The sequence below is a fragment of the Heteronotia binoei genome, chromosome 17, assembly GCF_032191835.1.
Source record: "Heteronotia binoei isolate CCM8104 ecotype False Entrance Well chromosome 17, APGP_CSIRO_Hbin_v1, whole genome shotgun sequence".
Classification (NCBI taxonomy): domain Eukaryota; kingdom Metazoa; phylum Chordata; class Lepidosauria; order Squamata; family Gekkonidae; genus Heteronotia; species Heteronotia binoei.
In genome coordinates, this window is record NC_083239.1 from 31,803,644 (window position 1) to 31,831,125 (window position 27,482).

Consider the following 27,482-nt stretch of genomic DNA (forward strand, 5'->3'; position numbering starts at 1 on the left):
TTGCCAGGTTCTCCTTGGTAATATTCCCTCTAAGCTGCGGAGTCTTGTGAGCAAGAATTCTACTTTGTGAGCTACTGGCATCAAAGCTGTGAGCGGCTGCATAAATGAGTTTGCTCTGGGGCTATTTTTCCTGAGCTAAGACAAAAATGTGTGAGCCGGAGGCTAACTAGAGGGAACACTGCTCCCTGTGGCCAGTGGTGGGGGATTGGGGGCAGGGCTTTTTTTTTTTTTGCAACAGGAGCTCCTTTGCATATTAGGTCACACCCCTCTGATGTAGCCAATCCTTCAAGAGCTTACAGGGCTCTTCTTACAGGGCCTACTGTAAACTCTTGGAGGATTGGCTACACCAGGGGGTGTGGCCTAATATGCAAATGAATTCCTGCTGCAAAAAAAAGCCCTGATTGGGGGTATAGGGTTGCCAGATCCAGGTTGGGAAACTCCTGGAGATTTGGGGATGGAGCTTGGGGAGGACAGCCAGGGATCTCAGTAGGGTACAATGAAGCTGCCCTATACTGAATCAGAGTCTTGGTCCATCAGAGTCAGCATTGTCTACACAGACTGGCAAGTCCACCCTCCAAAGCAACCATTTCCTCTAGGGGAACTGATCTCTGTAGTCTGGAATTCCAGGGGATCCCCAGGTCCCACCTGGAGGCTGGCGAGGATAGAATGGAGGAAGGGGAGAATGATGTCAGGCGCTTTGTGTCCCCTCCTGGGGAGAAAGGTGGAGTATAAATGAAGGAAATGAGAGATACAGTTCTTTGTTGTTTTAGTGTTCTGAGTAAAGGAGGCAGCCTCAGCCTTTTGGGATCTGGCTTCTGAGCTAACTTCAACTTCCAGGCCCTCCCCTTGCAAAACAACTGCCTGATGACTGCGTCCCCGACATAAAATGCAAGGACAGAACATCAGTGAACACAGCCACGTTTCATCCTTTTCACGGTCACTGTTTGTGAATCTATAGCATCCTTTGAGCGACAAGCTATGTTTCACGGCCATTTCACACATTATGCAAAGGCAAACCCAAATTTTTCATCAAGCCTCCTCTCATAGCTCACTGTGTTCAGGGCTGGCTCGCCCACTAGGCAAACTAGGCAGTTGCCTAGGGCGCCGGCAGGGTGGGGGTGCCGAATTCGGACTTCCCCCCTAGACAACCGCCTAGTTTGCCCCCCGCACGCCTCCTCCTCCCTCCCTTCCCCACCCCAGGTTGATTTCAGTGTCCAGAGGGGCGATCAAGAGCTGCTCCCGGCTGTGTAAAGGCACCCCCCGCCAATCAGCTGATCAGCGGATAAAACTGTGCTGCTTGCTCACTTAGTGCCCCGGGCAGGCCAGCTCGAACAAACCACATCCAGAAAGGGCGCCACAGCTGCTCCCTCCTCTGCACTTCCATCCCATCAGAGAGAAGGATGGGGCATAAATCTACGGTGGTCTTCTTCTTCTTCTTCTTCTTCTTCTTCTTCTTCTTCTTCTTCTTCTTCTTCTTCTTCTTCTTCTTTCAGTGGTCCCTTTCTGAATCTTGACTTTCATGAGCCTGGTTTTTCAAGAAAAAAAACCAACTCATCGGAAACTCTGTTCGTGGGACTCCCACTTTTGGGTCTTAAGCAGGGTTGAAAAATCCCTGGAGATTTGGAGGCAGAGACTAGGGAGGGTAAAGTAGGAGAAGGGAGGGGCCTTAGTGGGGATATAATGTCACTCTAGGACTTCCGTTTCTCCTAGACTCTATGGTATACCATAGAATCTGCCCCTCTGAAGCTGCCATTTTCTTCAAGAGAACTGACCTCTGTTGAATCTGGAGATCAGTTTTGAGACCTCCAGATCCCAACTGGATGTCAGTAACCCTAGTCTTACGTAGAAACATTATCCACTGGATCACAGAGGAAAGAGCATGGCTGAGGCTATTTCTAGGGTTGCTAGTCTCCAGGTGGGGCCTGGAGATCTCCCACTTTTACAACTGATCTCCAGCTGGCAGGGATCAGCTCCCCTGGAGAAAATGGCTCCTTTGAAGGGTGGACTCTATGGCATTGGACCATGCTGAGGCCGCTCCCTTCCCCTCCCCCAACCCTGCCCTCTCCTGGCTCCACCCCCAAAGTCTCCAGGTATTTTCCAACACAGATCTGGCAACTTTATTTCCCACAGTCCTCTGATTACTTCTAGGTTTCCAGCATACCAAGAGTCTGATTCTTACCTCCGAAGCATCAGGGGAGTGAGGATGGTGCCCCGGGGCCTTGGAGCAATGCTCATCTGCCTTTTCCTGGGCCTGACAGAAGAAGGTGAGAACGTTCAGCCGAAGGGCAGCTCCTCAGAGAAAGCATTCGACTGGAACCGACGGGAGTGCGGTTTGATCTCCTTCTGCTTCAACGGTTCATAACTTCCCCAAATGAATCCCTTTAGGGATGTGAGCTCTGAAAGGGAGTATTTTGTACTGTGTAATGGCAATTTGGCCGTGCCAAAGGTCACCACAGCTTCTGCCCCCAAACAGTTTTCACACCCTAGTGGGATTTTTTTTGAGGATTCCTCTGATTTGCTGATAGGACTGTCAAATGTAACACTTCTTCTTCTTACCTCCTTAGACAGCCAGTGTGGTCTAGCAGTTAGAATATCAGATGTGGATTGGGAAGACCAAGGTTCAAATCTCCACTCTGTCAAAGAACCTCATTGGGTTCCAGTCTCAGAGCCAGTTTGGTTAAGTGTGCAGACTCTGATCTGGGAGAACCGAGTTTGATTCCCCACTCCTCCTTGAGTTAGTCACAAGTTCTCTCAGAGTCGTTCTCTCAAGAGCAGTTCTCTCAGAGGTCTCTCAGCCCCACCTACCTCACAGGTTGTCTGTTGTGGGGAGAGGAAGTGGATTGTAAACTGCTTTGAGACTCTGAGTGAAGGGCGAGGTATAAACCCAATCTCCTCCTCCTCCTCCTCTTCCCTTGGGCCCATCATTGTCTTTCTTCCTGGTGTGCCTCAGAGAGTGGTTGTTTGTATGAGAATAAAATGGAGGAGGGTAGAACAAAGTTGTAAGCTGCTTTGGGTTTCCACTGGGAGAAGAGTGGGATGTATACAGATAAGGCAGGGGGCTCTCAGATCTTTCAGGACACCCCCCCCCCCACACTCATAGTTTTGAATCACCGGTAGGAAACACGGCAGGTCTGGCCAAGCCATTTGAGGTCCAGAAAACAGCTTGAGAAAAAGGAAGAGTTAACCCTTCACAGCCCTGACTTGAGTCAGGTCAGAGGTCAGAATGGGCCAGTGTGGGGTAGAGGGTGAACTAGATTTTGAGAGGAGATGGTTTCAATTGCCCCCTCTGACAAAAGAGTTCACCAGATGACCTCCCACTGGTCACAAACCTGCCTCACAGGATTGTTGTGAGGCTCAAAGAGAGGACAATGACTTTTCCTGCTTCCAGTTTCCCCTTCGGTTTTGATCCAAATACAGAAAATCCAGTTTGATCGTTTGGTGTAGTGGTTAAGTGGCCAGTTTGGTGTAGTGGTTAAGTGTGCAGACTCTTATCTGGGAGAACCGGGTTTGATTCCCCACTCCTCCACTTGCACCTGCCGGCATGGCCTTGGGTCAGCCATAGCTCTGGCAGAGGTTGTCCTTGAAAGGGCAGCTGCTGTGAGAGCCCTCTCCAGCCCCGCCCACCTCACAGGGTGTCTGTTGTGGGGGAGGAAGGTGAAGGAGATTGTGAGCTGCTCTGAGACTCTTCGGAGTGGAGGGCGGGATATAAATCCAATATCATCTTCTTCTTCTTCTTATGTCCTTGGGGGCTTGGTGTTTTCCTCCTGATGGGGGCCTGGTTTCCCTTCCTGGTAACACAGAACTAGGAATTCTTAGGTATCATCAGCATGTAGGAAGGAGCCAATGGTTGAGCAAGAACAGCTGCCGGGTGTCACACGTGTTTCTTGTTTCCCTGGCTGCCAAGCAGAGAATCCTCAACAGGCTGTCCTCGCCCAGCCGGAGAACCTCGTTGTCTCTGAAGGGGAAACGTCTCTGCTCAAGTGTGAGGTGGAGAACGCGCCTGGCATTGTGCAGTGGGCAAAAGATGGGCTCCTGTTTGGTCCCAACCGCGACATCCCCAGGTTCCCCCGCTACACCATGGTGGGAGACCCTAGCAAAGGTGAGTGATCCCCTTCAGGGCTGTTGACATAAGTCTGTGAGGTCACTGGGCGGGGCGTGGGTCTAGCTCTGTTTTGCCACACTCTGGGGCAGACGGGAGTGTGAAAACGGCCCTGGAGTAAGTCAAGCTGAGTCAGCCCTGCTGTGCTGTAAATTGGTACTCAGATCAGTGAGGCAGCAGCTCACCCCCAAAACTGGAAGCGGTACAGTGCAGCTGGTGAGCTGCAGGGCTTTTTTTACAGCAGAAACTCCTTTGCATATTAGGCCACACACGCATGATGTAGCCAATCTTCCATGAGCTTACAGGGCTCTTTGTACAGGGCCTGCTATAAACTCCAGGAGGATTGGCTACATAAGAGGGGTGTGGCCTAATATGCAAAGGAGTTCCTGCTACAAAAAAAGCCTTGCTGATCCCAGGAACCACTGAGGTTTGGACAGAATTGCTGGGGTTTGGCTCTGCTTCCCCTGGCTGCCAGTGGCCCACCAGGAAATTTCCCTGAAAGTTAAATGGCCAGACTGCCCTTGGGCGCACCATGAATTTCATGGCAAACACACCTGAAAGTTCAGCTAACTGTGCTTCTCCGGTGGGGATTGCATAGGAGTCGTTTGCCAGGCTTGGTTGGCTCAGCTCTGAAGGACTCGAACGCTTGCCAGCTGCGGTGTAGTGGTTAAGAGTGGTAGACTCTAATCTGGATGAACCGGGTTTGATTTCTCCACTTCTCCACATGCAGCCAGCTGGGTGACCTTGGGTCAGTCACAGGTCTCTCAGAGCTTTCTCTCCCCACCTACTACCTCACAGGGTGCCTGTTGTGGGGGGAGGAAGGGAAGGTGATTTCAAGCTGCCCCGAGACTCCTTCAGGTAATGAAGAGCAGCGTATAAAGCCCACTCTTCTTCTTCTTGAATGGGTTTGCACAGTGATTTTGCAAAATGGTGCACGTCCAAAAACGCTGCCAATCCAGAGAGATTGGCAGCCATTAATGCCACTGGGGATTACTTAGACGAGGGAGGATTGTGTTCAATCCTAACATTTATTTTTGGCTAATTGATATGGCTTGTGACTGCTTGAACTGTTTAAAGAATTGCCTTCCGAGGAAAAGTAGGTATGCAGCAAGGATAGAGGGCAACCTCATCAGACTGTGTGAGAACATGCATGGTGCAGCCATTCATGCAGTACTGCCAGGAAAGAATAAATTGAAGCAGATTTTTTTGTTTTTAGCAGGAATGCAGTTCTGGCTGGCTTGGTATCAGGGGGTGAGTTCCTGCTGGCCCTTTTCTTTAAAAAAGCCCTGTGGGAAACAATGGTGGTGTCAGGGGGTGTGGCCTAATAGGCAAATGATTCCTGCTGGGCTTTTTCTACAAAAAAAAGCCCGACTCACAAGCTGAGTAAGCGACAGTTAAGGCCCTCAGATTATGAAGAACATCTGAATGCAAAACAAATTTATTACATTTTAGTGTTAGAATTTTTTGGGAGTAACGCTATGGAGCCTCATGGGAGGGAAGGCGGCATGGTATAGCCTGATCTCATCAGATCTCAGGAATGTTGGAAATATGTATCTGTTTTGTGTGTCCTTTGCAATGTTCTAAAGTTCCAGTCGTTATACAGTTAACACTGTGCCTGATTCCCTATTGCAGGGGTCCTCAAACTTTTTAAATAGGGGGCCAGTTCACTGTCCCTCAGACTGTTGGAGGGCCGGACTGCCGTTACTGTACAAGGCCGCGGGCCTTCAGTTCTCCGTCTTCTGCATCTCTCTCCCTTCCTCACACCACACACCCTGGCCTGGGAACTCACCTCACCTCGGTATCACCTCACACTCTGTCTCTGCCGGAAGTGTGCGTTGCTAACGCGAGTTTAGGTCGAACGTCACTTCCGGTCTGATTTTTGCCATAACCCGGCGGGCCGCGTAAACGTCCTCAGCGGGCCGCATCTGGCCCGCGGGCCGTAGTTTGAGGACCCCTGCCCTATTGTCTGCATGACCTGAGAAGAAGATGCTGACTGCTGTCAATCAAGATCTAGAAGTGGGAAAACCTGTTTGTTTGGTTGGTCAGTTAGTCAGGTGACTTCCTTTGTTCAGGCAGAGAGGTCAAGAAGAAGGAGGAAGTAGCCTCCATTAAGCACATGATCTTCTAGTGTCAGCATGTAGTTCTATAGTGTTTGTTATTTTCACCTCCCAGTACCCTTTCCCTGTGGAAATAAATATGCTTTTGCTTTTTCATGTTAAATGCCTCTCAATGATTATTTGATCCAGTGATCCATCGCGCTGTTTGAGATAAAGAAATAGATTTTCAAACAGAATTCCCTAACAAGGAGCTGGGGGGGGGGGTGTAGATGGGAGATCCCCAAGGAGGGCTCAGCAGAGGACAGCAATGGCAGACCCCATTGCTCACTTGCCTTGAAAGTCCCTCGCTGTGGTTACCATAAGTTGGTTGCAACTTGATGGCCGTTGGGAATGATGCCTCTTAAACTTGACAAAGTTTATGGCCTCAGCAGATCTTAATCTGGCCATGCTTGCAGATAACAACTTGATCTGCAGCTGTTAGCAGGGGATCTGTGCAGATCTCGCTGCTGTTCAAAGCACAAGAGCAAGCCATCGGCAACTGGGATGCAGAAGTGCAGAAAAGCATAAGCATTGGCATGTATTTGCATGGCTTATTTTTCTTTCAGGAATCTAGTTTTCAAATCAATTGGCAGAGAGGAGTGGAGAAGACAGAGCAGGATGATTCCACACATTGCTCAATGACGCTGAGGGCTAGAAACCTTTTTTTTTGTCTTCTAAGTTGAAAAAAAAGATGAGGTTCTTGTGTTGCACTAGAAACCAGGTTCTGCACCCAAACAGTAACCCCAGGGTCATGGAGAGTGCCCAGAGCTTAGCAGGCAGGCTGGGAAACAGGTTAGCAGGGCTCTGTTCATAGCTGGATGGGAGAAGCAACTTCTAGCATGATCTGTCATGCAACAAATCTAAAGCAAGATTTGAATACAGCCCGGTTTTTTTAAAATATGTGTGAAACAAATAGCAAGGACACATTGCTTAGGTTTGATCTTATCTTTGGGTGCTTCAGGTGAATATAATCTTCAAATAACAAGGAGCCGGCTGGAAGACGATGCCTTGTATGAGTGTCAGGTGGGACCCTCAGAGTCAAGCAGTGCCATCATCTCACACAGTGTGTTGCTCAGCGTGCTTGGTAAGGACCTGAGATAATCTTTTCCATTCCATTCCAGCCTAGCCTAGTTTGTTCTGTAGCCAAGGAGTGATCTCTGTGCAGACCAAAGAATCTACTATATAGGTCCATCCAGCCCTGGCTACAGTTTCCACTTCTGTACACCTGGGGAAAACTCCGGGTTTGCACAAGATGGTAGCAACCTCAAATGGCATCCAGTGGCAGCTGCAGCAGGAGAAAGAGGAGGATAATTGTTTGTGGAGGGAAGTTGAGCTGGTCTGGGGGGAATGCAGCCAGTGTGAGGGGCATAAGTGGGTACCAAATACTCATGGGTACCATATTCTAGTCATCTAGTCTATCAAGTCTAGTGTAGTCTGTGTACTAGCCCAGTTTAAGTAGCCATGTACCTCCAACCTTGCAGGCTTTTCTAAAGTTGTTCCACTATATTAAAAGAAAGTCCTCCTTGGGAAGTAGGCCCTGGGTTGCAACCTTTGTGGGTTCTTTGTATGAGTTTGGTGAATCAGTTTAATGGAATTGGCCTAAATTTGTTTATAGTGAAAGAATTTTTTTGGGGAAGAAATGCAAATACATGATGCGGGTGTGTGTCTTATCACTCACCACTTTCAGAGCACTTTTTTTTGGTGGAGAGGGATAAAAAAAAGAGGCATTCTTTCCAAGGTGAGTTGAAGTGAGGGAGGAATGCTTTTTTTGATGGTGTCTGCTCTCACCACCTCTATCACAGCTGATTTGAAGATCTATTGGCCAGTTAATTAGGGGCATCTTTTTAGTCAATCAACAGATTTTTTTCCCCATCAATCCATTTAGCCAATTAATTGACTGTTGTTTGCATTGACTTAGACCTGACTTGTAGAAACACTTGTGTTGGAATTGGAAAAGCAATTTGAACTTTCCATTGTCTACTTTGCTTCCTTGCTCACAGTGCCCCCTAAGATGCCGCTTCTTACAGAGTACCAGGCAAATAGCACAGTGACTTGGGTGACTGGTGTGGAGTACACAGTGAACTGCCAGGTGAAGGATGTTCGACCTGCTGCAGAGATTGTTTTCAGCAAGGGTGAGAGAGTTCCCATAATCCTGTTAAGAACATAAGAGAAGCCATGCTGGATCAGACCAGTGGCCCATCTGGTCCAGCACTCTGTGTCACACAGTTGCCAGGTGCCATCAGGAAGTCCACGAGCAGGGCCAGAGCTCCAGAATCCCTTCCACTGTTGCCCCCCAAGCACCAAGAATACAGAACCCAGACATAGTATTCCATCTATTCCTTGTGGCTAATAGCACGGATGGAACTCTGCTCCATATGTTTATCTAATTCCATCTTGAAGCTGTCTATGCTTGTAGTTGCCACCACTTCTTGTGGCAGTGAATTCCATGGGTCAATTACTCTTTGGGTGAAGAAGTGCTTCCTTTTATCTGTTCTAAGCTTGCTGCTCATTCATTTCATTGAGTCACCACAAGTTTTTGTATTGTGACAAAGGCAGAAAAGTACTTCTTTCTCTGTCTTCTCTATCCCATGAATAATTTTGTAAACTCTATCATGTCACCCTTCAATTGTTGTTTTTCCAAGCTAAAGAGCCCTAACCTCTTTAGCCTTGTCCAAGTGGGATTTTGGATAGAGATGCCCCTTCCCTGAGTTTGAGAGGGTCTAGAGACAAGGCTCCCAGGTTTTTATTTCCTTGGGATGAGAGAGTACTGGGGACAGAAGGTGTCTGTCTCAGTTTTATTTTATAGTGTATAACCCAAGCACTCCCTTCAGAAGACACCCTCGAATTATGCATTCAGGAAACAGCCACAGCCATAAAGCGCATTAACATTCTTTTGTCAAAGGCCCTGTCAAGTCCAGTCAAGAATCACTTCAGGCTTAACCATTTTATAGGCCCATTCACAGTAAACAGGCAACATCTTTGTAGATTTTTATAGAAACAACAGAGAGGGAGAGAGTGTTGCTTCATTTTATGCAGACTGGCTTGGATCTTGTGGTAACTTTCTGCTAAAGGATGTGGGGAATGATTTTCACCAGTTCCCTTCTCCAGTTTCCCCCTCATGCACTGCCTGTCCCTCAGGAGTCATTTTTTCAGGAGACATTTTGGGCTGCTGCTGGAGGGGGCAGGGGGGAACAGTTCTGTGTGCAATCCTTTGGCAAGTTTTTTGCCCTGTCTCATTGAAACAAACAGGAGCTGTATGGTATTGGACTGTGTCTGGTCACTTTCTTTCAGCTTCATTTACCTCAGAGGCTTATTGCGTGAGAAAAAACTGGGATGACTGTTTTGAGTGAGCTGTGGAAGACCACAGTAGATTGTAGAACAAAATAGGAGTCAGTTGCACCTTTAAGACCAACGTAGTTTTATTCAGAACGTAAGCTTTCGTGTGCATGCACACTTCTTCAGATGAGGAAGAAGTCGTCTGAAGAAGTGTGCGTGCACACGAAAGCTTATGTCCTGAATAAAACTACGTTGGTCTTAAAGGTGCAATTGACTCCTATTTTGTTCTACTTCAGACCAACACGGCTGCCTATTTGGATCTATCTACAGTAGATTGTACACCATGTTCTTCAGGTGAAGGAGGCACCATTTGGATTTCTGCCTCAGAAACAAAAAATGCCCTGAAACCACTGAGCACTGAGCCCAGCTGAATTTCTTTGTTTCAGCTCAATCCCCTGGTGGGGCATATTTTGAGGGCCACTGTGCAGTGATGGACCTAAGTTTTTGGGGCCCTGAAGCTTGAACTGCTGAGGGGACCCCTTCTCAACCCACAACAGGGCAACATCCAGCTGCTCTTGCAAGGACCTCAAGGCCCATATGGCAGAGAATGGGGTGGTGGGTGGAGTGCTTGAAAATGGACCATACAGTGAGCCCCTTCCCACCTGCAACAAGGTCTGGGTAACTGTTGTTAACTTCTTCAATGGGACTGTTCCATGGCAGATAACAATTTTGTTTAAAAAAAAATTAACCACTACATCTCAGATTTTGATTAAAATTGGTGGACTGAGTTATCTCACATGCCAAAGTCACTTGTGTGAATAAAAATTCCCTTATAGTTTTTGAATTATGGGAGATGAAAATTAGGGAAACATATACATGCATGATGCATCATAGAATGATGAAATAAAACAGAGCAAAGACCACAACTGGGGGTTCTGGTACTGCAAGCCCCTGAGAAAATTTTGAAATCTGACCAGTTACAGGGTCATTTTGAGGCCATGTGAAATGGGTATTAGAGCATATTCTAAGGTAAATATTAAGCTTGTGCTTCTGGCACTAAAATAGCCTTATTTTAATAACAAACACTTTTCAATTTTGTTGAAAATTTTCACTCATTAAAAAAAAAGTTGCTTCAGGATCCCTCCAGGATCAAGGGCCCCAAAGCTTAAGCTTCATTAGTTTAATAGTAGATCTGCCCCTGCCACTGTGGGGGGAGTTTGGAAGAGGTTTGTATTCTCCTCATACATTTTCTTATTTCTCTTTAGGTGATGACAGTATACTAGATGCTGAATCAAGCACTCAGCCGGGGTCTGAAGACAAACTCTTCAGCACAGAGGCTGTGCTGAGGTAAAAAAGAAGAAGCCCTGACAGTATCCTATACAGTTACTCTCCTCTTTGCAGTCTTCCTTACTTACTGCCATAACTGTCTAGTGGGTTTGAAGTAGAATAGTTTGGAGGGAAACATATCAGTTGCCTGGAAACCACTTGGTATTAGGGGGTCATGGGGGACACTGGAGTTGTGTGAGCTGTAATGCAACTTGCAGAGGGGGACCAGAAGTGACATCATGTCACTCTAGGAATCTCTGGGAACTCTGTGGAAACTATACAGTTCCTGACAACTCTTTGATTGACATAACGTCAGTGATTTTTAAAAAAATTCTCCCGCCATGATTTGGAGCAGTGGTGGTCAGCAATGTAGGTTCCATATGAATTCTTTGAGGAGCATTTCCCAACTGAGAAACGGAAGCAGTCATGGCTGGCCTTTGCAACACTGTTGTGAGGAGAAAGTATTTGAAAAAAATATTTTAAAAAATTAAGTATCACAAACTACGCATGTGCATCTGTTACCATTTTCTGGGTTCTCCATTCACAGTTTTGTTCATATCCCAGTCTTATTTATTTATTTAAAAAGCTTAAATGCCACATCTTCAGAGACCTACTGAAGGCAGCCTGTAGCTAAAACGAAATATAATACAAACCATTAAAAACAAACTGGGGCATAAAAACAGCATAAAACAAATTGATAGAGCTAAAACTATAGCCATAAAATGGTCCTTAAACTAGAAACAGACCATGAAACAGATGAAACCCCTCAATTAAAAGCCTGAGTAAAATAGAAATGTTTTGGCCTCAAAGACAGTAAGGGAGGTGCCAGGCAAATCTCAAGGGGGAGGGCATTCCAAAGGCAAGATGCCATCACTGAAAAGCCCCATCTCTGGGTCACCACTTGCCTTACTTCCACAGGAATGGTTACAGAAAGGACAGGACTTGGAAAAAGATCTTTTTTGTCTGGCAGGCTGGACAGTATGGGAGGAAGCAGCCCATCACAGAGTCCACCCCCAAGCCGTTTTAAGGCCATAAAATTAAGAACTGCTGCTTATTTGGGAATCAAGATGCATCTTCCATTAGCTATCCTGTCAAATGAATCTGAGAGATCTGAGTACAATCCACAGTCAGTCATGAAATTCATTGGCTGACAGATGCCTTTTGGGGTTGGAGACACCAGAAACTGGTGTCCTGTGATGCTTGGGGAATGACCCAAATCTTTATGGTTTTTAGCACCGAGACTTTGGACATTCCTAGAGCATTAAGCAGTTCTGTGACATCACTTCCAGTTATGTACCAAGAAGAGCAGGGCTTTTTTTTGTAGAAAAAGCCCAGCAGGAACTCTTTTGCATATTAGGCCACACTCCCTGGTGCCAAGCCAGCCAGAATTGTGTTCCTGCAAAAAAAAAAAAAAAAAAAAAGCCCTGAGGAAGTGAAGTTGTAGCATCACATGATGCCAGTCCCCTCCCCCTCCTATTTTTGCTCCACTGAGCAGCAGCAGGCACTGGGACTGGAAAGCTGTCCACTGTAGTGGGAAAGTTGATCACTGGGTATCCTTGGCCTACTCGCTAACCCTCAGCCTCACCTACCTCACAGGGCTGTTGTAGGGGCAAATGAGGGAAGAGAGAACCTTGTGTGTCACCTCCTTCACAGAACAACAGGATAAATATGTATTTTTATAGATAGTTGCCAACATCTGACACCAGCTTTGGATTGCACAGTAAGGGACCCAACCAGAATATCCCATCATTGAGGACGGGCCCTGCAATACCAGCCTGCTCCAGATTTCTCTCTTCTTTGCTTTTCTTCCCAGGATCACCCCCCAGAGCTCAGACAATAAGAAATGGCTGATGTGCCGAGCTTCTAATGCAGCCTCTTTAATCCCAGCGGTTGCTGGTTTCGCCATGAACGTCCTGTGTGAGTAATTCTGAATGCCTTGCCAGACCTTGACAAGGAAACCTAATAATACCGGTTACCGAGTGCAGTCAGGAAACTTTTATTACGACCTAATAAAAAAAAAGCAAACACAAAAGGAAGTGGGATGAGGAGAAGAAAAGGAGGCCGAGAGGTGGTGGAGGAGGACGAGGGACATTATCCAGGGCAGCTGTAATTAAAGGGAGAGAAAAAAGAAAGAAACAGAGACTCCCGGAACAAGAGAGGGAGAGAGAGAACACTAACAAAGATGATCTGGGGAACGCACAAGCAAATGAATAGGTTTGCAGGCTTCTTCTTTTTTTAAAAGAGAGGAGGTAGGTGTCATTTGAATCTCTGCTTGTTACCAAAGGTAGGGAAAAGAGGCAGATGATGTGCAGGGGGAGGGGGGGCGAAGTGGGGGACGTAGCAGCTATTTCTTGTACAGTTTTGGATATTAAAAGTCTGGTACAGATCTCCGGGTTGCAATCTGGCAACCCTCCAAAGCAAGTCCCCCTGCAGCCTCTACCCATCAGCCCAGGTATTTTCACCTGGCATATATCATGCAGGTCACCCATTCTGGGAGGAAAAAATAAAAACAAAACTCCACCTAGATACAATTGAATGAAAATGTTCAGAAGCACAAAAGTAACCATAAGACAGAAACAACGTGGGTGGTTTTGGACTTCAGAGTAACACCGTGTGAAACCCTGCTTCTTCTGTGTTAGGATTTGAAAGGAGAAAAGAGGTGTCCTTTAAAAAGATGTATTGTCTACCTTTTAAGAAGACACTGATAATGAAGCGGGAAGACCACTTTTGACTTATTTATTCCGGGAGATTTCTAGGTGGGCTCGTTGCAATAGCAGGAGCCTCCTTGCACCACAAAGGGAACGTAGAAGAACAGCCTTTCTCTTTTACTCTTGTAAAATGAAATCTTGACTTCTGAAGAGAAAGTGCAGGTAGGCTGCTGTTGCCCTGACCTGGATGGCCCAGGGTTGTCTTGATAGATCTCACAAGCTAAGCAGGGTCAGCCCTGGTTTGTACTTGGATGGGAGGTATAATATAGTGGGTTCGATGCGTAGAGGAGATGCGGTTGCAGTGATCACAGCTCTTTATCGAGTTATAGCATGGTAACAAGTAGCTAAAGAAGACCACCTAACTGGGCCAATGGGGCCAACTATATATAGTCCTGGCAAGATGTTGAAATAAAGTGAGTTCAGCCAGCTCTGAATCAACCAAGAACACTTTATTGTAAGAAGAAACAGTCACAGAGAAACAGTGGCACATGGCAAACTGGCCATGGTTAACCACGCCCCCCCAGCAGGCAACCGTTTACTCCAGAACCTTTATTTGCATCTCCTTATTACATGTTACATCTCCTTGTTACATGTTGCTATATGCCTAGCATCCTGACTGGCCAGTTCATCGTGGTTTCAGGATCCTGGTTTGCAATGAGTGCCTGCCTCAAGCTCAGGCACCAAGACCCCAGTATAACACAATACATAACAGATGTCTTGGCCTGTATTTGTCTGGGGTAGGCCTTCTAGGGTTACTAACCTCCAAGTGACACTGAGAGATCTGCCACTATGACAATTGATGTCCAAGATGGTGAAGATCAGTTCCCCTGGAGAAAATGGCTGCTTTGAGGGGTGGACTTTATGACATTATGTCCCACTGAGGTTCTTCCAAGAACTCTGCCATCCCCAGGCTCCACCTCCAAAATCTCCAGGTATTCCCCAACCCAGAGCTGGCAACCCTAGTTATGCTTTGTGATTGATAATAAATAATTTTAGATCCATCTTTTCCCACGAGACTCACAGCGGAATTAGGGTTGCCAAGTCCAATTCAAGAAATATCTTGGGACTTTGGGGGTGGAGCCAGGAGACTTTGGGAGTGGAGCCAGGAGACATTAGGGGTGGAGCCAAGATGAAGGCTGTGACAAGCATAATTGAACTCCAAAGGTCAAATCCTGCGCGACCCTGCACTCGTGACGGGAGTGGGGGGTGGGGGGTGGGGGGTGGGATGCGGCTTGGCCTCCGCTGGCACCTTCCTGCAAACGGGGCAGGGGCCTCCACTTGCCTCTCTGAGACGGCTCTGCTGGATGTGAATGCCGGCCGACAGCAGCACTGCTCTTGGGACTCCCTCCTCCATCTCCCGCCCGGGGCCGCTCGGCCTTGGCGCTGCCGAGCACACGCTCCTGCGAGAGTCTCGGCGCGGCGCAAGGAGGGCGCGGAGAGGCGGCGCTGCGCTTCTCGCTTAGCCTTCCCCCGGAGGCAGTGCGGGTGCTGCAGCGCCGAAGTCTGGAGAAGCAGCAGCGGCAACGAGTGCGGACCCCCAGGCATGCCTCGTCCGACGCGGCAAAGCCTCTCCTGGTGCCAGGCTCCAACCCCGGCGGGGACTTGAACACCCTGCTCCAGGTCTCCCTCTTGAATGAGCGCCACCGCTACGACGACGTGGAGTACGAGGAAGAGGCGCCCGGCGCCACCGGGGCCTGTAAGCCGCTGGACGAAGGGCTGGTGCGGAAGTGCACCGAGTGGCTGCGAGGCGTCGAGAGCGCTGCGGCCCGCGACCAAGGCAACAAGCTGGACACCCTGCCCCACTTGAGTACCCTGTGAAGGTCCCGCCGGTTCTTCCCCAGGCAGCAGTGCGGACCCCCAGGCACGCCTCGCCCGACGCGGCAAAGCCTCTCCTGGCGCCAGGCTCCAACACCGGCTCGGGAGCCTCGCGGTGCAGCCATTTCCCCCTCCTCCCCCCGCTTCCATTTTTTGGGGGAGCGGGGGAAGAGGCTGGAAAACCTGGGGTCCCCCGCCAGGGCGGGAGGGTTGGGAAGCCTAAGCGGAATTCATAAGAGCTTCCAAGCTGTGGCTTATCAAGGCAGTGACTGATTGGACCATCAAGCTTGTTTAACTTCAACCAGCTTGCCACATCAAACCTAAAACCACACCTAAAGACTTGTAAAAAAATGGTGGTGGTGGAAAATGTGAGGAGAAAATGGAGGAGAGGGGAATGATGGAAGCCACTTTAGGTCTCCACTGGGGAGAAAGGTAACTGAAATAGGCTGAGGCAAACTGATTTCCCCTTCCCTTGTGTTCCTTTGCCAGTCCCACCTGATCCACCCATCATCTCAGGCTATGAGGGCCCTGTTGTCAAAGCCAAGGACAAGTTAAAGCTGACTTGCATTTCTCTGGGTGGGAATCCTCTGGCTACTCTGCAGTGGCTGAAGGTAAGAGGAAGAACTTGAGGATACTAGATGGGAATTGACCAAAATGGTTGGTTGTTGGTCCATTAACAAAATTTTAAAAACACAACAGGAATGCCCCCTCTGCTTTTAAATAAAGAACTATTCAAAACATCTATGCAGTGAACACAAGTTTCTAAGTCCCCTGGAACTCTTTCTCATCAGGTGGGATGTTCTAAAAGCAAGGGAGGGGAGAGGGAGAGTAAAAAAGGTGTTTCAGGGCATGATGGAAGACCCTGAAGTCTGCCATCTATAGCTTTCTTAAAATGTGGACTTAATCCGATTCGTTGAGTGCTGGGTGCAAAATAGATTTCATGCTGCCGTCGAAGCAGCTAGTGACAGAGAAGCAGAGCAGTGGTTCATCAGAATGGATCATCATGTGAGTGGAGACCCGAGAACGGGATGCTAAAGTTGGGATTCTGAAGTCAAGTAGTAAGTTCCTCCACAAAATGGCTGCCATGGAGCCAATCACATAAGAGGTTCTGAACCAAGTACTGTCCTGTGGTGGAGGCAGCTGTTTCTGAATGGGTGTCTCTCTGAAGAAATTAATTCCTCCTGGGCTTTTCTGAAACTCGTCCTTCTCCAATGAAGCAAAGGAAAGCCAGGACTGGTTCTTTGCTTAGTGGAAGAAATGTTTTAGGGAAGTGGGTACCAGAAAGCACATCGATAGGTAACATGGTATACATGGAAACCATCTTGAAAATCACTGCTGTGTTCTGTGCAGTGGACACAAGGGCTTCTTGCTAAGCACTATTTGGCTCTCGTGATCTTCTTAGCAATCATCCGGAAATGAACAACCAGAGTTTTGCCAGGCTGTTTCAGATCAGCCTATGAAATTCCCACAGGTCATGTGGTTTCTTTGCCCAGTTGGGCGTCCCCTTTCACCCCTGCTTGTTCCACCCACAATGCACACAGCTATTCTGATGGAACTTGTGTGGAGCTTTAGCCCCGCTGCCTTTTCTCCTGACTCCTTCTTCTGTCCCACAATCTATCCTGCTCTTCTTGTCTGTCACTCAACCCTTTCCCTCCTATGGTCAGCTTGTCCTCGAATCTCCGCTTGCCGTCTCTGACTTTCAGTCATCCAGCATTATTTCCTTGAGTTCTTATGGCTCCTGGGTCATCGTCATCTCTGTTAGGTCTCCAATCTTCCACCTGTCTCTGCCAATAGGACACAGCCTTGCCCCCCCACTGTTTCCCTTCCATTTCACTTTCTTCCACACATCACATGATTGCCACTTTCCCTTCAGCAGCTAGAATGTTCATGAGTGATTTCAGAGAAGTGAAAGGCTGCCCTTACATCATAATAATAATAATAAAAAAATTTATTTTTATATCCCGCCCTCCCCCGCCAAAGGCAGGCTCAGGGCGGCTAACACGACATGGTATGCACCATGATTACGGTAAAATACAATCATTACTACAAAACAATTAAACAATTAAAATGGATAAAATTACATTCATAAATTAAGTTAAAATTAGATAAACAGTTAAACCATTATAAGTTATAGATTTCGGTGCTACAGTTCAAACTATGTATAGGATGGCTAGATGTCGTTTCTCGGGTTTCATCTTAATGTGAGCTGAAAGAGGGCAGTTTTGCAAGCCCTGCGAAACTGATTTAGGGGTAGATAGATTCCACTGTGTAAAAGTAGTTTTGAAGCAGTCTTTGTGGATAGCAGGAATTCCTTGTGTCATCTGGTATTTACACGGAGGCTCTGTGCAGAGTCACTTTGCAGATGATAGCGCAGGTGAGCTGCTGTTAATAAACTGCTGCTGACACCATGTACTGGGGTGGCCCAACTGTGGCTCGGGAGCCACATGTGGCCCTTTCACACATATTGTGTGGTTCTCGAAGCCCCCAACACTCCACTGATCAGCTTGGAGAAGGCATTTAAAGTTAAAAGTTGCTTTCTTTCCATATCCCCCTCCCCCCTCTATTTGCCTTCCTTCCTGCCTTCCTGTCTTGCAGCTCTCAAACATCTAACATTAATGTCTTGAGGCTCTCAAACATCTGATGTTTATTATATGTGGCTCTTACATTATGCAAGTTTGGCCACCCCAGCCGTGTTCTGTTTTTCTGATTTTCAGAGAGGCCAGTATCAACCCCCTCCCCCAAAAGTGCCACTTAGTGGCTATTATTCCTCAAGCAGCAACTATCAGCCTTGTGTCTTGCAGAACGGGGAAGTAATTTCCACCAACTGGGAGACAGAAAGTACGAACCAATTGTCCCGGAGTTTCCTGACTCTCAGCCTAACAGCAGAAGACAACAATGCAACAGTAACCTGCCAGGCCCTGAACCAAGTATTATCCCTCCCCCTGCTGGCTAGCTTCACCCTGCATGTAGTCTGTGAGTATTGAACATTTCCTGGCAAACATATGTCTTTGTGAGTCTTCCTTCTTGCTCTGGTTCTCACCATCCACATGTCCAGAGCTGGATTAACAATTAGGTCAAGTAGGCACTGGCCTAAGGGCCCCCACGCCTTTAGGGGCCCTGGGCTGGCTCCCCTCCCCCCCCCCGGTTTCCCCCCTGCTTGCAGCCCTCCCAGATTGCATGCACAGGCAGGAACTGAGTTGCTCTTTGCCCAACTTGCCTGGTGCAGTTGCTGCTGGCGTTGTTGCCAAGTTTGCCTCTCTCTGCCTCTCCCCTGCAGTTTAGTCAAAGGGGCTTTTAAGAAGGTGCCTGCAGGCTGCGGTGGGGGTGGTGGGGTGGGCGCTCTGACCCTGAGATAATTTGCGAAGCCCCCCCCCCCCAAGATTTTGACTGCCTAGGGGTCTCCACAGGCCCTGCACATGTCCAAGGCTCCTCTCTTGGATTCACTGCCATTCACCCATTCTCATTTACAGTCAGACTGTTAAGTGGCCTGGCTAGCCAGCACTTTTGCCAGAACCGAAAGACGTAAGAGCAAGGAGAAGGACAAAGTATATTGGGTTGGATCTGAACAGCTTTTCAGCTGGTGAAAAAGAAAGGAGGGAACCCCTTTGACCACCCAAAAAGGCCATGCTGGAGATCATGGGACCTGCACGGGCAAAGGTCATCTGGAATGGGAGCTTGGAATTCCCAGTGACTTTTGAAACTTCATTGTCAGGCGCATGGAGGCCTGATTTGGATCAGGACCATGGTCCATGTAGAGAGGAAGCTTAAGTCTTCTTTCCCGGTCTCCCCACTGTAACACAAGGGCAGGCCCATAGCTACAGGAGGCTATGGGAGCACCTCCCCGACTTCCAGACTGGACCCCCACTTCCAGGGGGCCGCCTGTTTCTCTCTCTTTTGCCATGGCTGAGCTGGTGAAGCATCATCAATGGCCACTAGGACCGGGAGAGCTGAGCAGGGCACAAAAACAGCAGGTGGAGAGGAGGGGGGGGGTGGAGAAAGCCCTGTGGAATGGACCAAGGGGGGGGAGGGATGGATGGAGCTGTTGGCTGCAAAGTGCCAGGGTGGGAGAGAGGGAGGCGGAAGGAAACCCCCCTGCTTGCATGCATAGTGCAGTCCCTTCTTGAATCCAAAGTTTTAGGGTTGGCTGCCTCAACTTGGCCACTTTCAGGGCCTCGAGCTTTTGCCCCGACCCCAGAAAGTTTCTGAGCCCCTCAGTGGATGGGAAAGGGTGCCCTGTGACTTTTGTTTTGCTTTTTTTAAACCCGACATAAAATCCTGGCTACACCCCTGCACAAGGGGTTCTGTTCTGGTGTGCCTGTCCCAATTAGACACAGCGGGAGAGGTTTCTTATTAGTAACAGGAGAAAAAAAAATTGTTCAAAGAAACGGAAAAGCCAGCACAAACAACTGAGCAATTCCCAGACTGTGGGAAGATGCTGCCCTTATATCATGCTGCATCAGTCGATCATTTCTGAGCAGCCTCAGTACACAGTTTCCTTATATGGCAAGCATTTGAGCGGGAAACCAGTTACTATGGCGAACATGTAAATGAGAAGCCTTTTCCTACCAATCCTACACCATGAAGTTTTACTGACCTGAAATGGCCTTGAAGAACTGCTATTTGACCCATTGGAGAAACTTATGCGTAGCTCCTCAGTACATGTCAACAGCGCAAATAGCAGCTCCCTGGGATTGGCCAAGCTTGGAAATGGCAGTGATAGGGATTTACAAGCCCCCCTTCCTACATGCTGCAGCCTTTTTCTGAACGAGACTCCCCCATTTCTCAAATTCTCGATTAAATTTCATCAGGAATCCATACATTAGGTCTGTTGTGGCAGGGCCCATCAACAGGAGAACATGTAGTTAGGTCCGGATAAGTCTTTTGTGCATGTTTGTTTGTGGTAAGCGCTGCAGAGACATTAAATGGAGAGATGGGGATGTGGCACTAACAGCCCGCTAGGTTTTATGTTTCACCCACTGTTAATTTCCTTTCTTCTCGTGTGGGAGGAGCCCGTCCGTTTCTCCGAAGCTCTGGCGATTGTGACTACAGACATTCAGATAGATCATGTGGGAGGTGTGAAATGTGCCTGCTAGCACTGCTATTCAGCAACATCCCTTGACTGCACCACAGGAGAATTGGTGTTGAGAGTGGTGGGAATTGAAGAACCCTAGAAAGGCACCCTGAAAACAAACATTGCATGCATAGCTGTGTTAGGGAGATGAACATAAAGCACGAGGTGATAGTTCCTCTATCTCTCTCTTTTCTGTCTGTCAGTTTTCCCCGAAGAGGTGAAAATCATTGGCTCGAGCAGCACCCCAGAAAGCAAGGAGATCTCCGTGAGCTGCTCCACCTCTTCCAGCAACCCCCCTGTGCAGCTGCGCTGGTGGCTGGGCTGGAGGGAGCTCAATGCCACAGAAGTCACCATCTCAGAGGTAGGCGGGGACAGAAGTTAGCTGTACCACGAAGCAAGGAGAGATACCATTTCAGGAGGCAGAAGTGGGATACCACACCACTAAGAGCATCTGACCTATAGGACACGATCCACCAGGAAGTTCTAGTTCTCCTGCACAAGCTCTTGTTCATTTCAGTGACGCTTACTCGGGAGACTTTCCAGGGAGTATTGTACTTCATGCTTCTTGGTGTGTGTTTCAAGTATGGTGTCATGCAGGGTTGCTACCCTATAGGTCAGGGGTGGCCAAACTGTTGCTCAGGAGCCACATGTGGCTCTTTCACACATATTGTGCGGCTCTCGAAGCCCCCACCACCCCCATCAGCCAGCTTGGAGAAGGCATTTGTCTCTTTAAATGACTTCCCTGAGCTGGCAGCTTGGAGAATGCATTAAGAGCTGAGTTGCTTTCTTCCTGTTTCTCCCTCCCTCCTCACTCCCCCCATCTATTTTCCTTCCTTCCTTCCTTCCTTCCTTCCTTCCTTCCTTCCTTCCTTCCTTCCTTCCTTCCTTCCTTCCTTCCTTCCTTCCTTCCTTCCTTCCTTCCTTCCTTCCTTCCTCCCTCCCTCCCTCCCTCCCTCCCTCCCTCCCTCCCTCCCTCCCTCCCTCCCTCCCTCTGTCAAACATCTGTCGTTCATGGCTTGTGGCTCTCAAACATCTGATGTTTATTCTACGTGGCTCTTATGTTAAGCAAGTTTGGCCATCCCTGCTATAGGTGGTTGCTGGAGATCTCCTGGGATTACAACTGATCTCCAGGCAACAAAGATTTGTTCCCCCTGGAGAAAATGGCCTCTGTGGAAGCTGGACTCTATGGCATTATACCCCATTGAAGTCCCACTGCTCCTCTCCACTCTCCAAACCCCAACCTCTTCTGGCTCCAGCCCCCAAATCTCCAGGCATTCCCCAACCCAGAGCTGGCACCCCTATACAAGAACGCAATGAGGGCTGGGCCTAGTTAAAATTTTGGAGTTGAAGCCTGAGAGAAAGTAGGCTCCAAAAATCACCAGATGGGTATTGTTTACTGCCTGCAGGGAAACCACGGTGGGAAGATCACGGTCTCTAACCTGACGTACAGGGCGCTCCGAGAAGACAATGACCTGCAGCTGACCTGTGAAGCCTTCAACGAAGCCGTCCTGTATGCCAAGAAGGCTAGCGTGACCCTCAAAGTACTATGTAAGCATGTGGCTCAGGGGTGCCGAGTCGGCTTTGCTTGCTGAAGGTCCCAAGTTCAATCCCCAACATCTCCCGTTAAAAAGAGATCAAGATATTTGAAAGACCTCTGCCCAAGAGCCTGCAGAGCTTCTGCCAGTCAAAGCAGGCGATACAGACCTTGATAGACAAATGGCCTGACTAAAAAAAAAAAAGGCAGATTCATATCTTCTTGTCAAGGGAAGGAGCTGTGGCTCAGTGGCCGAGCATTCACTTTGCATGCAGAAGGTCCAAGGTTTAATCCCCAGCATCGAACAGCTAAGGTGATGTGACAGATCTCTGCATGAGAGCCTGGAAAGCTGCTGCCAGTCATAATAGACAAGAAGAACCTTGATAGGTCAAGGGGTCACGCTTGGTTCCCCCTCAAAGGAATCATTAGGTTAGCAGCAATGTTCCCTCTAATTCCAACCCCCTGCTGAGCGGAACAGTCCACATCCTGAGCAGAAAATAACCGCGGTAGTCTTAAAATGGGCCAAAGGTAGTGCAAGACCCCGCACGGCTCCAGGCTGTGCACAGTTTAGAGGGAACGCTGGTTAGTGGAGTGCGTTATGCAGCAGAATCTGTCTGGTTACATGTGCCGCTGAGAAGCAAAGATACACAAGGAACCTTTTTATCTTTGCAAAACTAATCTGAGTCGTTTATTGTAAGGAACTCCATTCTAGATAAGATAGAGATAGGACTCTAATCCAGTCTAATTCTCTAGGATGGATGGAGATGCAGAGAGCATGTCCTACCCTAATAATGCTATGTTGGAGAAGAGTGGGGAGAGAAGGGTGTCAACTGGAAAGAAGGAGGATCCCCAGAGACAAACAATCAGAGCAGTAGAAAGAAAGGATGTTCAGGGGCTGACATACCTATCTTTCTGACTCCCTATAGTCCCAGTCTGAAGTATGAGGTTAAGAGACAGTGCCAAGTCCTTCACTTACAGCACTCCTGCCCTATGTTGAGTCATCCTCATGGGGTGAGAATGAGAGAGTACAAACCAGGCCTTGAATTCAGCAGGACCTCACAGGAGCACAGCTCCTGAACCTTTCTGAGGGTTCCCCCTCCTCCTCCCCACTTTCCTTGGCTTTGCCACCCCCCACCAGCCGCCCTCATTAACCCCTGGAGAAGCCTGTGCCACCCTTTCCCCATTTCTTATGTGATTTTGGGCAGCAGGTGGCTTGCTGGCCTTTTGACTGGGGGGTGAGGCTGCCCAGGAGACCCCAAAGTGAGTGAGGCCTGCTTGGGCTGGCTGGATCTCTAGCCAGCCCAAGCAGGCCTCGCTCACCCCGGGCTCTCCTTTCTTGTGTCAGGTTGCTTTTGGCTAGTGGGAGGGCAGCATATGCTAATGAGTTATGCTAATGAGCTCTACCACCTATTCTACAAAACGACCCCTGGTACAAACCCAACAGGGGAACCCACACATAATGTTATGTTCTTTGATTTACACTCCCCCCGCCACAACTAATATATTTTCTTCTTCTTCCTTTCCTTACTGCTCATTTTCTTTCATTCAGATCCTCCTCAGAAGATCTGGATTGATGTGCCTCCCCCAGAAACACGCTTCCGAGCTGGCACCCAACTCAAGCTAACCTGTTTTGCCAGCGGTGGGAATCCTTTGCCCCGTCTCGACTGGTTCAAGGTACCTGAGCATCTCTCCTTCTTTTGGAAACCCTTTCCAAGTGTGCTTAGAAACGGGACTTTTTTTTTAGAAAAAGTCCAGTGGGAACTCATTTGCATAGTAGACCACACCCCTGACATCACCAGAAGTGCTGTCACTCATTCAGTAGGTTATGTTCCACATTCTGACACAGAACAGGACAGTGGCATCAGCTGCATTTCATGGATGTGTGTTCTCACACAGCCCAGGGAGAGACTTTGTTTCGCCCCTCCCCCCAACATGGCCAGAGAGAGAGAGAGCCACGTGTGGCAGAGCAGGCAGCTGCAGGCCCAGCTTCTGGAAGGGAGTGCTTGTGGGCAATTCCGTGGCCGATTTCCCACTCACCCTACGCTGCTCTGGCATTCCTCTTTTCAGGTTAGTATTGTCTATTCAGACTGGCAGCAAGTAGAGGTCTTTCCCATCTCTTCTTACCTGATTCTTAATTGGAGATGCTGGGGATTGAACCCAGGACCTTCTGCATGCTGAACAGATGATCTATTAGTGAGCCACACACAGACCCTCCCCTAAGATATAGCTGAAGCAACCTGCTCACAGCCATGAATGAGTTGATAGATGCGTGAACAGTTTGTTAAAGAACTAGCTCCTTGTTTGTGACTGGACTGAACTGGCAAGCATTTGAGTATCCATATTTGTAGTTATAGATAAAGGAGAAAAGCTTTTCATCTCTCCAACTCCACCCCTTTGTAATAAGATAATTTGTTCTCGCATCGAAATAGTGAATTTGGACTAATTAGCTTTCTAAGAATTGTTCTTTATTTCGCCCCAGACATCTCAGATTTAAAGTTGTTTGCAACCTTTAATTTTTTTGATCATACAAATTAATTAATTGTGAGTTCTGTTCTTTGAACTATTACCAGCAAACCAGGTGGAAAACCTTCAGAGAATTGCTATCTTTTATTGAAAGAAGAAATAATTCTCTTTATTAGACAAGGTGTTAGGAAATACAAGCATGTGAAAATTAACTCTATTGCTATAGCAAAAACAAGTGCCAAAAATACCAGATCTCCTGACATTGCTCAACCATATTTGAATACTAAGCAAACCAAATTTCAGATTGTAGTCTTAAACTCTGTTAGGATCTTTTCCTATAAACCCAAGTCACACACACAAACAGAAACCTCGTCTAATCTCTTCTGAGAGTTCCGGCCAGAAAAATCTGATTTGCTTATCGCATCACATCAAGGCATTTATAAAAAAAAAAAATAGCAATCTGATCTTAATGCTAAATCTTTTCTAACTTAAACATGTGATCATAATCTAGATAAATGATTGGTTCTTAACCGCTGATGAGATCATCAAACAGGTGCATCTAAAAATACATCTGACATCTGTTCATTATCCTTTTCAAGCAAGATTAGAAAGCCAAACTTAACTCTTAATCTCTATTAAAAGGCGATAAATACAGTATTACTGTAACTGTTTTAATTAGCTGTCAAAGATACGAGGAAAAGGCCTTACACAGTCAGTAGATGAACCTGATATGAGCTCACTTCAACATGAAAACGTACATGATCAGCAAAGAGCATTTGAGATATAATCAAAATCCTGCTTCACCTCTACCCATTTCCTAGTTCCAAGCCTATTTACAACAGGTTGAAACCTCACTGCCTTATGGGTTACTTTTCCTAGGATAACAAGGTGGTGAGGGATGGGATACTGGTGCCAACGGGGCCGTTGGGAAATATCGTTTCCAAGGAGCTGCTCCTGACCGCTGCTCCCAGCGACAACATGGCCACCTATCGTTGCAACGCCTCCAGTCCTTCCAGAACCCAGCCTCCGCTCACCGCCTTCACTCGCCTGCACATCCAATGTAAGCCTCAGTGCACAAATATGTGCACAGCCACGCTCCCTTCACTTTGTGCAGGTGCATATGGCGCTGCTGTACATGGTGGCAGGGGATTGGCCCATTCAGCTCAGTGTTGTCTTCTCTAAGTGGCAGCTGCTAGGGTTGTTATTCTCCAGTTGGGAGTGGGAAATCCTTCGATTTTTTGGGCTTCTGCTTGCTGCAGAAGGAAATCCCGCCCCTGGAAAGAAAAGTGATGTGTTGACATCACCATGTCAGGGATATTGCATGGCGACACTCTTGTTTTTGGGTAAAACTCTATGATTTGTGGCTGATTGTACTATAGAGTTTTGCTTAAAAACCATAGCATTGCTATGCGACATCCCCAATGTGCAGCTGGTCTCCAGGGTCCCAGGTCTTTTCTCCTGCTGCCTGAGAAAATAAGAGGTTGACATCAGAGGTGAGATCATGTGTATGAGCACTTCACGATGTCAGAGCAGACATGGAAAGCCAGCATGGGGAGAGGAAAGACAGGGAAGAACCTTTCTGGTCACATCACCTTTGCACTTCCATGGGATTTGTGATGCTGAAGGAAGGGGGAACGTTTTATCATGTGCTTTCGAGCTTCTGCATTCTGAAGTTGGATAGTTCTCTGAGCCTTGACCTGGGTAGTTCAGGCTAGCCCGATCTTGCGTGATCTTGGGAGCTAAGTGGAGTTGACTCTGCTTAGTACCAGTACGGCCTCTTAGAAGAAGACATTGGATTTATATCCCGCCCTCCACTAAAGAGTCTCAGAGCGGCTCACAATCACCTTTATCTCCCTCCCCCACAACAGACACCCTGTGAGGTGGGTGGGGCTGAGAGGACTCTCATAGCAGCTGCCCTTTCAAGGACAACCTCTACTAGAGCTATGGCTGACCCAAGTGCAAGTGGAGGAGTGGGGAATCAAACCCGGTTCTTCCAGATAAGAGTCCGCACACTTAACCACTACACCAAACTGGCTCTCTTAAGCTGCAGAGTCTTGTGAGCAAGAAATTCTGGCATTAAAGTTGTGAGCTACTGCTTAAATTAGGTTGCTCTGGGGCCATTTTTCCTGAGCGAAGACAAAAATGCGTGAACCGGAGGCTAAAAATCTGTGAGCTAGCTCACACTAACTCAGCTGAGAGGGAACACTGGTTAGTACTTGGATGGGAGACCATCGAGGAAGTCTGCTGTGTACAGGTAGGCTGGGGCAAACTGCCTTTGTCCGTCTCTTGGCTTGAAAACCTCACAAGGGTTGCCATAAATCGGCTGCAACGTGATGGTACACCACTTTCCACCACTACCAGGGCTGGCCTGCCCACTAGGCAAACTAGGCATTTGCCTAGGGTGCTGGCAGGGCAGGGGCGCTGAATTCGGCACTTGACCCTGCCCCCTATTTACCTCTCCCTTCCTCACAGTTTTAATGCCCAAGAACCGAGGCGGGCACCAAGGCTGTCTAGTGTGCCATGTACCCAAGGGTCAGCCTTGACCACTACCATAGATCCCCAAAGGACTGTGCCACATTTATTTTTCTGAACAGATAGCTCTGCCCTGAGAGTACTGGTAGCACATCCGAGACAAGGATCTGAGTTGGCTTTCTTACTGCCCTTTCCTTCCACAGTTCCACCCCTGCAGGTAACAGTTACTACGACAACCAAGGAAGTCAGACGGAACCAGACGCTGAAGCTTACCTGCCGGTCTGGCAGCAGCAACCCTCCTGCCGCACTCTCTTGGTTCAAAGATGGAAAGAAGTAAGATGTGCAAACTTTCCACCTGCACCGCATCCCAAACTCCATCTTCTCCAGCTTCAATTGTGGCTCTCAGTCCTCCTTCAGATATTCTTGCCTACCTTTGTCAGGAAAGGGCCAAGGACATGGTTGCCAGAGAGGGACAGCATATGATAGTAGCAGCCTTCTTTGCATTATTCCAATGGTGTGGGAGTGAGCTAGAGGTCCATTTCTAGGTTGAGCTTTCTAGTTGAGAACTCCTAGTGTAGCGCAGGCCCGTAGCTACGGAGGGCTGGGAGGGGCCAGATCCCAC

The 27,482-nt window shown here is 48.1% G+C and overlaps 1 protein-coding gene across 1 annotated transcript in view; it reads left to right on the top strand.

Moving 5' to 3' along the window:
* The first annotated feature begins 2,203 nt into the window (after window positions 1-2,203).
* NPHS1 (NPHS1 adhesion molecule, nephrin) overlaps window positions 2,204-27,482 on the top strand; it is a 55,030-nt gene continuing 29,751 nt past the window's right edge. Inside the window, exons 1-13 of the mRNA XM_060257638.1 lie at window positions 2,204-2,330; window positions 3,908-4,099; window positions 7,157-7,279; window positions 8,196-8,327; window positions 10,737-10,818; window positions 12,611-12,714; window positions 15,810-15,931; window positions 18,122-18,293; window positions 20,595-20,752; window positions 21,798-21,939; window positions 23,475-23,599; window positions 25,268-25,448; window positions 27,064-27,193. Coding sequence (XP_060113621.1) covers window positions 2,204-2,330; window positions 3,908-4,099; window positions 7,157-7,279; window positions 8,196-8,327; window positions 10,737-10,818; window positions 12,611-12,714; window positions 15,810-15,931; window positions 18,122-18,293; window positions 20,595-20,752; window positions 21,798-21,939; window positions 23,475-23,599; window positions 25,268-25,448; window positions 27,064-27,193 — 1,790 coding nt within the window. The remainder of the gene's footprint in view (window positions 2,331-3,907; window positions 4,100-7,156; window positions 7,280-8,195; window positions 8,328-10,736; window positions 10,819-12,610; window positions 12,715-15,809; window positions 15,932-18,121; window positions 18,294-20,594; window positions 20,753-21,797; window positions 21,940-23,474; window positions 23,600-25,267; window positions 25,449-27,063; window positions 27,194-27,482) is intronic.